Genomic DNA, 13,885 nt, shown 5'->3' with positions numbered 1-13,885 from the left:
AGGATATTTTCGGGAGAAAATGCTCGGAGAGCGTTTTATATAGTATATATTGAATGCGAACAATGTATCCACTCTGCACATAAAATTATAGCAGGATGAATACAAACTACTATCTCGAGTGCTCGTCCGGCTGTGTTCATTAAAATTCATGAAAAGTCAATTAGCCGATTAATCACGACACGTCGAGTGCTCCTTTAGGATGCAAGAATTACCTTGCCTGCCTAAACGCGGCGTTATATCGTCCGAATGCGTGAGTAAGCCTCAGTCTCCACACAACCGCCTATCACTCATGTGTATATCACATATTTATTCTTCATTATGTCCGTGACGTAAATGGTCTACACATTGCGGTCGTCACGGTCTTGGCAAGATTTATCGTTATTATATAATAACGTATCGTACGATGGAATTATATACGACGTTAAGGCCAATGTTGATGAGTTCGTGTTTCACTTAAATTTAGATGCTGCGTTTCAAGTTAAGGTATAATAATTTTAATATAAACTTATGTAGGTTATTAATTACTCATTTTTATATTATAACTTTACAGGAAAACAAAGACATAATGAACACTTTTAGAGATTTTTTTACTTGTCATGTTTTAATAAATTCCATATTTGTTGGATATTGTAGTTAATTTTTTTAAGAGATACAATGCAATAATTCTTTATTTTTTTATTAAATAGATGCAATGTTCTGTGCATTTTCTCCGTGATAGTATATTTCCCATTCTTTCCCATCTTTTTCCCAAGACGCATCATTAATATCGACCTGAATTTGCCGTTTAAAAGGCCGTTCCACGATAATTGTGAACAGTGTTCTCCGTGTTTAGCATGGAGGCGCGGACTGGAAGGGACCTTGTTTGTTTTTTAATCTTCAATCTATACTTCGCCTACGGTTTCGCGTTACTGTATTCATGTGTAAGGCTATTCTATACGCGGAATGCCACTGGCAACAACAACTAACTTTAGTCTTGCTAACGGATGATGCAAGCAGACGCTCTTTGAAGGTTTTAATGAACGCCCATGTTTTTATATATTAATCAAACTGCGGTTTCTCCGAAATCGATTCTTTATAAATTATTACTTTGCACTGCGCTATAACTGGAAGAATTTTGAATTATCGTAATTGTTTACTTCACAGTAAAGAAACTAAATTATTTTCACTTTGATAATCGATTCACACTATATCGCTTCATAATTTAGTAAGAATTAGTAATTGCTGGAAAAGTTACAAGAAATGAAATATATTAAATAATGAAAAATATAAGGTTAGTCGTGCAAATAAGTCATCTGGAAAGTTATAGTTCTGTTGTCACAAGATCTTTTTGATACCGACAATATATTCAAAATTTCCCGAAACCGTTGCTCGCCACCGGTCATGATTCCAGGCCGTATATCTATAATTTAATACCGCGTACTCTTCTCGCTCGTCTCGGCGAAGACACATTATGCCTCGCTCGCGTCCGAGATCACGCTGCAAGATTTCTCCTTGGCAATCAGGATCGTATTCCGCCTCCCGCTACGTGCGTCTATCTCGGCCTCCTAGTCGAGGTAGCCTCGTTTCCGTCTCGTCTCTCCTCGCCGCGCGTAATACCATTATCTATCTCTCACTTGTTATGCCGGCAACGTTCGACCGGGATAACAGAATCAACGTTGCATTTAGGGTACGTACAGATCGGTCAACGCCTTCGAACGCGCGCCCGAGGACTCTCCCGGAATGATTAATGACGATTAGAATAACGGCCGTGAAATAAATTGCGATTATCGATAAAAAGCTCATTTCCAAGAGATATTAAATATATACAGTTACTCGCTTCCTCTAGAAAAAGTTGAAAGTGCAAAAAACTTGGTATATGCTGTTAATATTCTAAATATTAAAGTTATTTAATTTTAGTAACGTAATACATCAATATTTCTCTCTTGATTAAAAAAATATAAAAATAGACACTAGGAATGCAAGAATTTATTGTTTTAGAATATATTTTTGCGAGTATTTTTGCATTAATGTATACTTTATAATGTTGCACCAAATCGGTCTTGATAATCAGAAAGAATTATTAGTCACACAAGGAGTCAAGGAGATACCGCACATGATGTCAGTAACGGAAGTAAAAGCCGATATGATAATTCATGTTTTTTTCAACGATTGCGCTGCCTTTGATCCTTCATATATATTCATCGCCATTTTATTATGCTATTCGAGTTTCGAATCGGAGAATCAAGTCATCAGTTGCATTCATAAAGATGGGTCATCGCCACTCAGACGTGCATCCGCAACCATTTTGCGGATGATGTACGAGTTTCATGCTCATGACATAAATTAAAGGATTGAAAATGGCAAGACCGTACTTATTTCAATTTCATTAGACTATAGGTACCTAGAATTTTAATTCAAAATTTGATTATCAGAATATTTTACACTGAAGCAAAAATTTTTAAGTTTTCTCTTCAAATTGTTCTCCAAGGAAAAATTTCAGGTTCGGCGAAGCGGTGATACCTAAATTTTCCAGCTAGAAAAATCATGGGATCTTTCAGATGGCATCGCGCCATTTGTGTGCAAAACCGAGTGACCATAAAATTGCCAGGTTCTGCGCGTCGCGACGAGAAAAAGCTCGGGCTTTTGCGCGGGCGAGCAAAAGGGCTTTTTCGTTGTTCTTCCGAGTTCATCGAATGTTATCGGCATTCTCTCGCGTGTCACAGAGCCGTAAAAGCCGACTCGATGGCGCTTTTGCAATTCGCGCGCTAACCACCGACCGGTATCGGGCTCGTAACGGCCTCGCGTACTTAGCGAGTTTTTTTTATCATGTGGCGTGTTATCATCCTACGATCGATCTCGTCCTTCGACGAAGCCGAGTCATAGCTGTCTTGTCGTTCATATTATCTGAATTAGACAGGTGACTTTTAGAGATGCGCGTGTTTACACTGGCGCACAACGATTCGTTTCCTGAAGTAAGAGGAAACATATAGAAGTATTATATCCATGGCGCCTCTAGGTTCTCCCCTTATCTCAGGAAACGAATCGTTTGCCGCCAGTGTACACTCGATAAAGCTTACTTATCTACACAAATACAAACATTCTTCATAAAAGAACGTAAATATAGGGACTTTATTTGGAAAATAGAAAATGTATTTTTGCTGGCATAGTGCATAGTTAAAAAATGGATGGTTTTGCATGAATTACAGATGACACGCTATCGTATCAGGCACTACCTCCTTCGCGTTTTTAGCGCTGTGCACGTTGGTGCCAGGCAACAGCGCGTTAGTTCGCTTCGCGAAAATAATCCTGATGACGCCGTTTTCGTTGCGTGAATCATTTTTTTTGTTGTGCAGTTAACGCTGAATTTGCATTTCTTTTCACGAAGGACGTATAATGTAACGCGATTATTATGCAGATTTTTTATTTTAGTGTGTGCGTTAATATCTCAAAAAGAAAAGCTCTCAATAAAATAACGTAAAAATATGAAGAGAGTGCGAAATATTTAGTGGAGAAACAAAAACAATAGAGAGTGAATTAACTCTTTGTATTGAAGAGATCCGCTTTTACGCGGTTTCAAGAATATATCTTACATTGATCGTAAAATTCATAGATGAGAGAACGTGGGAAATCTTTATTCTACAGTAATCTCGTGGAGCTCGCAGCGAAGAAAGAGCGCGTGAATGCACCATTACTCGTATATGCATCTCGCAAGTTAATCCTATCTGTGACGTTGGCTCGTAAATAAGCGGTCATTACCAAAGAGAAGATGATCTTGCGGTCGTGTACGCATCTCGACGATCGATCCGGTCGTAAAAGCACGCTCTTCGGCGACGCGAGGTAAATTCCGCACACAAGAAATTACGATAGAATATATATATATATTCCCGCGGGCGGGCGAGCGGGCGGGAGTTACTTCGCTTCTGTTTCGTTCCATTTAATTCGCTTGAGCGAGCTGAATCGAACCGCGCCGCGCGCGACCATTTTATCACCTCGCACGTTCTCCGACGTGCCCTGACCATCCTTATATTTCGAAAGACAAAGCGTGTACGGTATATCGCGAATGCACGGCGATTCGCGAGCGCGAGCATGCGGTAGCATGGCAGTCGCAACATTAATAATTCAACAAAGCGCGCGCAGAGTGGCGGGTTTAGGCTTCTCGGCGTTATAAATATTTAGATCGTCGCGGAGATCGCGCGTGTCCGGAGAATGGTCCGAAATAAGATGAAAGATTGCGAGAAGGGAGATACATGGATCAAAGTTATAAGTGAGGGAACTTTTTGTAATTATTTTAGATGAAACTGAACATACTGAGGTTATGCTATAATAACGTAAATATGCATGGATATATCTTTATAGTATAGATCGCTCGAAAAAGCTAGCGAGTCAATATTTATCTGTAAATTTTCTAAATAATATGTGATATACTATGATATATATGTAACTCACAATTAGTAAAAGAGGAAGATCAACGTTCACAGCGAATATTATTAAATATTATTTTAACGTTATTTACAAATAAATTTTTTAATGAGATTACGTTACTGGATATTGGCTTAAAAATGCTTGCTTATCCGTCTTATATAGCTTCCTGTTAATTTCCACGAACAGAACGATTACTCGGATAAACGCAATAATTGTTGCAATTATTCTCTTACTTTATATGTACATACATGCGGCAAAGAGGATGGAACACTGTTATTGCCGTGACTATCGGCAGTTATAAACTGGCTTTTGTTTTTTACACGCAATATTTTTTTCAGAAATTGATTATTTACAATGTCTTGTTTTTGCAAAAATTGCTTTTGAGGGAAACATTGTCTCGTGTTCTTTGAATTTACTTTTTTACCGATGTCTGGATTGGTTTTGATTATGTCCGATTATTTTCTTGGTTACATAGAAATGAAGCAATTGTGTGTCAATTAAATCACTTCCGTATACAATGTATGTGTGACGTGTGTATATTGAATGCATACCTTTTATGCATTTATAAACACGTGTTTTTGAGGTACATGTAGCTTTTACTACAGTCTAACAATAAGTTGATAAACGGGTTAAACAGTATTGACTTATAGTCTTCCAAAATTAATATTAACTTTTCAATTTGCTTTCCTTCTTTACTTTTAGAACAAGTAACGAATTTATCTTTATAAAAATACCTTTTACATTTTTTTATGTTTTTTAAAACACATTACCATGAAAATATAAACCCATTAATGAGATATAATATACGTACAACTTAGTAATCAAGTTTAGAAGATTATATTCTTTTTATTCGCATAAATTGATATTTTAACATTTATTACCGGCTATAAAAATGAACTTTGTGAATATACTTTTTGTGAAAGTCTCGTATGTGTGATTCGTTCAGTTTTGCGGTAAAGGGTATAATCAACTGCTGCTGATCGCGGTAAAAGTGCAGTGTTAATATCAAAACATAAATGCAAAGTGTTACGTGTAGATTATACTTTGACCTAAGTGTTACCTTGAAACCAACATTAATCATGCAATAAGTTTGCAAATATCATGCATTAACATATATATCTTGGATGGCGGAAAATTTGAAAAATTCCATTAGCTGATCGACATATTATTTGTGTAATAAGCTTGGTAATAAGTGTAACGCGTCATTGATCTACTTATATTGATTCGGCAATAAACTCGATGGACCCCGAGTCAATTAGCAACTCAATATTGGGAACAAGCAAGAGCGGGCATAAATAAAGAAGTAGAAACACCGTTGGGGGGGGGGGGGGAACCGTTTTCTCTTCGCAAAGATTCTCTTAACGGACTCGTCACCGAGTGTTACAACTCGTCCGAGGCTTTTCCACAACTTACGCAATAAGAAAACGCGCGTATGAAATAAACGCGTGAATGTGTTTGCGTAATCACGCTAATGCACCGTGAGACCGAAACGAAGTTCTTTCTCGTTTTTACACTTTTATCATATATGTATATATATTAGCGATAGATCTTTTATATTACATTACTAACATTACATTACTACATCACAAACTTAACTGATGTATTATTACCGTATTGATTTTCTCTTTTTCACGTGAGAGTGCATTTCTTATTATCCCCGTCGATATTTTATTCCTTCGTGATCCCTCGATAAATTGCTACCCTGACGCGACCTTTCTCATTTCCTGACCTCGGAACCTTGACCCAGACTTTCTCTCATGACAATCGATCAATCAAATAGTAAACTACCTGAACTATGATATTGATTAATCGCGCGATTTTGTATAATGGGTGATAATTAATTAGTTGCTGCTTTTAACTTGGATCGCGACAGATTATTCATATCTTGTATACGGTTAAGACGGGTAGCATATTATTGCTCGTAAACTGTCAACTCAGCTGATCACTTCGCATCATCGGACGTTGGTCAGCAGGACGCTAGCAAAGCAGAATTGTAAATCTTCGCGCTGAAAAACTGCTTACTTCCACCACAGTTTTAGTTTACGACACGTGTCACGTATGATTAAGCATCGCACTAATTCATCGTAATAATTTTTCGTATTTGCCACGGCAATTGTAAATTAAATTGATGTTGAAATTAGTTCGTTTTATAGATTGTGGAATTGAACGATTCGATTGCGAAAGAGTCAATTATACAGCGAAATGTTGATTTATTCAAGGTTCAAGAATTACTGAGGGCCATTGCATAATGCTCCGGTCGAATGATAATTCGTCAGTTATTACCGTACCGTTGAAAAGTGTTTCCCTATTAGCGATGGCCTTTTACGTATCAAGGTGCCTCTCCATAATTCGCAGTTCGCGAAACGCAAGATACACGCACAGTTTATATGTCAATATAATCTCTATACACAGAGAGGTTCGCGAACTGCGAATTATGTAGAGGCGCTTTTACATCCATCCGGTGTAAGAGCGTAAGATCGATCGCGGTACGCTGCGCGACGGTAAATTGAAGTTCAATACGGTCACGATGGAATCACTCGGCGAAATCCGCGGCTTTTGCCGCGTCATAATCTGCCTTTTTGCCGCGCGCAGTTTCATTTCCTCTTTCTCTGATCGATGTCGATCATTTCGCCGTAAATGCGACGGTATCTCTCTGAGTTTCGTCCACATTCATTTCACGGAGGACGGAATCCGTTAAAATAAAATGATTTCGTCTATGGAGGAAACTTCTCTCTTTGTCTTGTTTACAGGGATGTTCCCAGAAATACTTTCTTTGTAACTCACGGCTTTTTTCTTTTGCTTTCAGATGTCTCATGGACTAAAGTAACGTCCTTGGAGGAAACGCGAAGGTGTGAGTAGACTACTTACGCAAATTACTCGGGCGAAGTTTCGCTAGTAGATTCGGCAAAATTACGCGTGCGGTAACGATGTGAAGGAAAATGTAATTCGGTCGGTGATTGCGTGACACGGAAGAGAAAGAGAGAAACAAACTGTATTAGAGTCATGATAAAAGTAAAGAGAAGAAGAAACAGAAAAGCTTGAAAATATTTCTCGATTGCATATTATTCTAATGCATATATAATGCCTTCATTGAATATTTGATTTTGAGGTAATAAGATGCCAAAAAGTAAAACTAAACGTGGAACGGAAGATTTGAAGGGTAATGCAGGCCCAAGCAAAAGATCTCGTCTCAGTTCTGATCCTAAAAAAGATAAAGAGATTATCTCTAGTAAAGTAATAAGTAAGCTGAAGGATGTTGTTAAAGGTAATAGAACTTCAGCTATTGAGCAATGGGTAAAGGCTCACCCTGTAATAGTAGAGGGTCTGACAGTTGAGCAATCGGATCTCCTATGTAATGCGTTTCGTGATGAATCTTGTTGGTCAGGTATAGAACTAAATTCTGCTAGATTGGTAAAAGAGTTGGCCAAGTTAGATATATTGGATCCCTTTGCTATGTATAAAATAGCATGTATTGAATGTGTGAAGAGTGAAATTGGGCAACTATTCAACAAGATGTTGGAGTCTTTTAAGCTTGATTTATGTCATAAGGGCGCGAGTAAGGTAAATCAGGAATTGGCTGGCAACGACAAACTTGCAAGAGTTGAACTGTTGCGCTTTATAGAGAAGGATGACCGTGTATTCAGTTTCTGGATTGATGAAAAATCAGGTGACCTCAAAGAAAATATAGATGCGAAGATGGATTGCAAAATTATCTCCATTGCAATCTAGCTATAAACTTGCTGCTACCTTAAATTCCCTTCTGGGTAAAGTCATAAGCGCAAAAGTAGATCATAAGTCACTACTTGGGCTACCGAATAAGAAAGATAGGGGTGTGATCTATTATCCTTTTAGTTGCTTAATAGAGCATGGTTTTCTTTGCACAACTAAGTATGTTATGCAGTACTTGAGTGAGGGATGTTCAAGATCTGAAGTAGAGAAAATTCTTTCACCTAGAGGGTATGCACTTCTTCTCTCATCGCTTTCATTCGTTGTAGTTTCTAAAGATTATGACTTGGATAACAGGAATGAAGCAAGGTCAGCTATTAGCAGTCTTTGGAAATCTAGTGTATTTGACCAAAATAAAATAAATGTTGTCGATCCTTCTAAAGATATGATTGCTTTTTTTGCAATGGAGAATGCAATTTCATATTTGATTGTAGATCAGGAGAACAGTAAGGATACTCAAAGTGCTGGCGATGGTGAAAAAGTTGATTTGGTCTTGAGTATTTTAAAATTTGCTAAAGATTGTTGTTTAGAAAAAAGCTTTAAATTATTAAAAGAGAGGATAGCAAATAGTTTAGACAAAACAAGGAATTCTAAGATGATAGATGCAACTAGCTCCTATAATTTAATAGAACAGTTGTGTAAGTCGGCGAGAAATTTGAGTTTATTCTCTGCTAGTACTGAAGGTCCTAAATCCACGTTAGCAGGCACTAGTGTTAGTGGTTCGCCTGTTGTAGTTATTAACAAGTAGGAGTGTTTATGCATGGTAATGGTGAAGATCATTAATTAGTTAGGGATTTATTAAATGGAGACTGTGCTGAATACTATAGGAAGTTTAAGGATTTTTTAAACAATTGTCCATTTTTTTTGCATTCGGTTAATAAGCCTGGATTTTTTCCTGCATTCTTCTTTGGTATGTTTTTTACTGCACATGATGTAGGTATATTAGGTGAAGATGAAAGAGTCTATTTTTGTTTTGACAATTGTGGAAATTTAAAAATTGCTGTTCTCACTAATGACATAGATGAAGAAAGTAGAGGAATAGTTAGATGTTATACTATTGCTGATAATGAGAACAGCCCTGGATCAAGGTTTAGTGAAGAAGAGAGGCAGTGGGTAGCAGAGAATCTGTAGCCTGGGAAGAGTATAAAATATTTCGGTTTGGAGAGGAATGTAGGTTTGTTCATGAAATAGATAGATTTCCTCAACGTGATGAACCTGGATTCAATTTTTCATAAAATTAACTCAATTAGAGAACAAGGTGAATTGTTAGATCTGATGAATGAGTTGGCAAATGATGACGCAGGAGAAGTACGTACTAATGTTAAAAGAATTTTGCAATACATTATTGATAGAAATAGAGAAAGACGAGCACTGTATAAGAGGTACAAAAATAGAAGAAAGAAGAGGACGCGTTGCGATTGATCGCACCCGATCAGGTTAAAACGCTCTTCCGGTCGATCGTTTTCTCCTTGTGGAAGGTACGTCAGAGAATCGTCCTCTATTCCCGCCGTCTCGCCTCCCTCGAACTCGAATCTCGATAGATCGCCTCGACGCGGCGGCCGACGCCTCCTCTCCTGCCTACTTTCTATCGCCCTGAAACGTATCCCGAGGTGCACCGCCTCGGTAAAATCCTCCGAGAAACGAGTTTTACGGCCGATTCTCTCACGGCGAAACGCGACGAAACGAGCGTAATTACGCGAGGATAGTACCGCGTGCGCGATCTACTCTCTTGCGCGCTTGCCTTCCTTTTTTCCTTTGCCTCCTTTCTTTCTTCGCTACCTAGACAAGGAAAGAGTCTCGGAAAACGGGAACGTCGGGAGTGCCGTTTAATCGCCGAACAATCGATCGAGCCGAACGATCGATTCAGCGAAGACGCGATCTTGGAACGATTATTGCGTTTGATAGAGAGATTATCGCGCGGCGATTCCATTATTGGCGTAAAAGATTCATATAAGAACGAAATTTGAAGAATCGTATATAGCATACTTATTTCCACGTGAAATTACAATCGTAGTATAAGAGAAATTTGAGATAAAGAAAGCATTAGATTGAAGAAAAGATTTATCGAACAGAATAATTGCAATTAAACGACCGACCGTATTCTCATTTGTGTTGTGTTTCGCTCTTTTAAGACAAAGAGTAATGGAGTCGATCCGCGTGGAGCGATCTATGCGATCGGGATTAAAACAAACAGGGCTTTGATGATAGCGGGCGCTATTTTCTTTTACAGTGTCGACGATTACTTTCGCCGTTTCGAGAGAGGGTTGTTCGACGAGCTCGCAAAATAGGTGAAGGTACCCCGTCTCCCTTGCGAAAAAGAGAAAAGGCGAATCGGAAAGGAGAAAAGTGTAGATATTCCGCCGGTCCATCGTGTGCACTGTTTATCTTGGGAATCGAGCTGAGCGTTCGGGCGTCTCGATACTCCGTGCGATTGCTTTCGAAAACGAAAGAAGGATTCCGCAAGGATCGGGCGGAAGGAAAACAACGTGCGCGACGATACGGGAAAAAGGAGATGTACCGAGAGCCGAGCAGTTCATCGGGCAGCGGCGCTTCCACCAAGGGCGACGAAGTCGAGCTTGTCAGTAGATTTCTGGCGCCGCTCTGCGCCAGAGACGAAACGGCCAGGAACATCGCCCTGGCCGCGGCCAGGACTACCGTCGAAGGATGGCTCGGCGGCGTCGGCAGTCCAAATCGTTGGGAGGACGTCGGCGATATCGAGGACACCAAGAGCGGAAAGTTCTCCAGTCAAGACGGAAGGTAAGTGTTGTATCATTGTAAAGTAAAGAGATTCGGTTATGAAAATGTCGCTTATTTTAAATAAAATTATATCAAATTGATGCAAGCGAATAATCGATTAATTTCTACTTATTTTTTATCAACCTCAACTTGTTTCTAAAAGAAACTTCTTGCTGTTTATTGGTGAATTGATCACTGGCAATGTTAGTTTTTTAATCACGATCACATAAATTAATATATAAAAATTATTACATTTGTCGTTTTAATTAATATATAAAAATTATTACATTCGCATATTAAATATTCGTCGTTGCATGTCTTTATCCATTTGTTAAATATTTAGTTTAATTGATATGTTGTAATAAATTTGATCATTTTATTTTTCGCCTTGTTAAATAAATACGGGCATAACGCTAGAGAGCATTAAAATTATACAATTTGTTAAATAAGCTTGTTTATCAGTATCAATTATTTGGACCATTGATTAACAATTAATCAATTAACGGTTATCAAATAACAAATAATACATGCGGTATATTGTGTAATAAATATACTTCCTAAAATAATCTTGCTTCGCGTATCATAATTTCGATTGAGCGGACATATTTAATCGGAGTAAACATTTCGTTCCGTGCTCTCTCTCTCGTCAAATTATTGGTTCTGGATTTAATATCAGCATTCAGTCACGCAAACACGTAAAACCCGATGCGAATGCGGTATTTAAATAATCACGGGCGGTTCATTAAAATGTGCACGTTATGAGGATTAATAACAAGCACGGAAGGAGATATTATATTCATTTAACCGTAACTACAAGGACCGAATGTTGCTGTGGTTTCCTGCAACTCGCGTCTTCTTTTTTTTCATGAAATTTGCACAGCTTGTGTTTCCGTTTCAACTTGTTTAATATCACAGAGCAGGACGATTTTAACTTTCAAGTAATCTTAAGAGAAAGTTGATAATAGATTATATAATGCTAGAAAGGCTGAATATTGAAAATTGACATAATTAAATAATCGTATCGCGAAAAAGTTGCAAACAAAAGAGATGTCTTGCGGCGAAAGAGACGAGTGAATTGTTTATCGATCATAACAAATCTGGATACTGTAATAGCAGTTTTATGAAAACAAGCAGCAATTTATCTCCTTCCGCTTTTATTGTTCACAATTTATCATTGAACGAGGCCATTTCAAATTACTTTATAAATGATTGCTTCTATTACGGCTTATACATATATTCAATAGCAAGAAAAATAGCGTCTTCTCAAAAAATTTATAAGCCTACGTTCACATTCCCCCGTTATCGACTTCTAATCGATAATATTCGTGTTTAAACGAAGATACGATATGAGCGTCGAACGGTCGCCGACGAGATCGTCACCGAGGAGCGTGCATCAGCAGCAGCTGCTACACGACACGTTCCGGACCGAGGGCTTCTTCCCGCAAAGCATCAATGACAACCCGCCACCGTTCCTCGAGGAGAACAATCCGGAATGCTCGTTCGATTGCGTGGATGGTCGTCTTTTGAACGAGAGGCGATTCCGCGAGCGATATACCGGCGGCGACGGCGTCGAGAGCTGCAGGTCCGGTCACTCGACGTCCTCGGACGAGGGTAGCAAGAGTTTCAATATCGAGGGCAGGTGCCCGCGTTTCGGCTCGAACAACGAGACCGAGAGGAAGTATCCCTGTTCATCGTCGAGTGACAGATCGACGAGCGATGATTATTGTCCCGGCAGGGCGAAGAACAATTACGTGAAGGTGAAGGTCGCCAAGCAAAAGCAGCTGGAAGACGACGAGCTTGACGCGGATACCCGGGTGTATGGCAAGAGTCCGAAATTCGATGACAACCTGAGCGGCCTCGCGTCATTCGACTGTCGGAATCTGAATCGTCGAGCCAAGATCGCCGCCGGCGGCGATCTGCTAGCGCACGAGCAACGCCGATACTACGACGGCGGCACCGACGACGACGTCTCCTTCAATGAGAGCGAGGCAGCGCGCAGCGACGGGGTTGTCTTCAACACTCTCGACGGCTTCGAAAACGAGAACGAGCCTTCCTACCATCAGGACATGAACCTGGAAAATCGCGAGTCAGCGATCTACGATGACATACCGGAGGATTCTCGCCGGCCCCAGCAGGACTATTTGCGCAAGAACGACGAGAGGAAGTTTAGCGCCGGTCAGATCAAGAGGCCGCTCTCGCAGGACGAGGACGTGTCCTCGAAAAGCGGCCGGGTGCTCGAGAGTCCGGAAGTGACACCCGGTGACGTCGGGAGGATGCTGAATCTCGGTAACGCCTTGGACGGACCCAGGCAGGCGCAGGCTAACAAGTACCTCAGTCTGGTGACGTTGCATCTGCCGGTGATACTCAGGCTCAGCGTCAACTGTCCCTTCCAGAACGTCAGGATCAAATGCGCGGAGATCCTCCAGATGGTGAAGGTAAGTGAAAATTACTTCAGATTTATTTCGGAGCCTTTCGGATTTGGCCGATGCGCCAAATAATATACGTCTTTCGTGTTTAAATAAATCTGCGTTAACATTAATTGGCAACTATCTAAAATTAGATTTCAAGGTGGAAGCTGTTTTATACTACAGTGTTATATTTCGAACTAATTCTAGCCATATTTTAAATAAATGTGAATTCATAAAAAAATGTTTTTTATTAGATTCTGTTTATTTCTTGCAACTTAAATTTCAAAATTAATATTAGTCTTCAATTAGTTAAATTTCCGCGAAACACAGACATCTCATTCTTGTCTCACGTTGAGCCTCTCAGTTTTTAAGAGATGCGGTAAAGGAAGTTGCAAATAAAAAAAGATGACTTATCGTTATTGTCCATGATTATCTATGTGTGCAAATATTGCACTGTGTGCCTTGAGTCAGAGCACACGGAGACATTCCGACATTCAGGAAGAGAAAAAAAAAATCTTTGTGAAACGACCGATGCGAAAGATAACGGATAGCCTAGATGCGGCGACGGTCGTGCAAAGTTTCGCTCGCGAAATCTTGAGAGAGCAGACGTTAGC

At 39.5% G+C, this 13,885-nt stretch overlaps 1 protein-coding gene across 2 annotated transcripts in view; it reads left to right on the top strand.

Moving 5' to 3' along the window:
• Positions 1 to 13,885, top strand: part of Sesn (Sestrin) — a 168,394-nt gene that overhangs the window by 14,298 nt on the left and 140,211 nt on the right. Inside the window, exons 2-4 of one of the 2 annotated variants that reach the window (XM_071790346.1) lie at positions 7,208 to 7,252; positions 10,358 to 10,884; positions 12,203 to 13,298. In XM_071790346.1, the coding sequence (XP_071646447.1) occupies positions 10,640 to 10,884; positions 12,203 to 13,298 (1,341 nt within the window). In that variant the 5' untranslated portion in view covers positions 7,208 to 7,252; positions 10,358 to 10,639. Of the gene's footprint in view, positions 1 to 7,207; positions 7,253 to 9,430; positions 9,606 to 10,357; positions 10,885 to 12,202; positions 13,299 to 13,885 lie in introns of those variants that run through there. The other variant, XM_071790347.1, reaches the window with a different exon arrangement.

The sequence above is a fragment of the Temnothorax longispinosus genome, chromosome 10 (assembly GCF_030848805.1).
Source record: "Temnothorax longispinosus isolate EJ_2023e chromosome 10, Tlon_JGU_v1, whole genome shotgun sequence".
NCBI lineage: Eukaryota > Metazoa > Arthropoda > Insecta > Hymenoptera > Formicidae > Temnothorax > Temnothorax longispinosus.
Note: the sequence above shows the minus strand (reverse complement) of the source record. Positions and strands in the feature narration are given on the sequence as shown.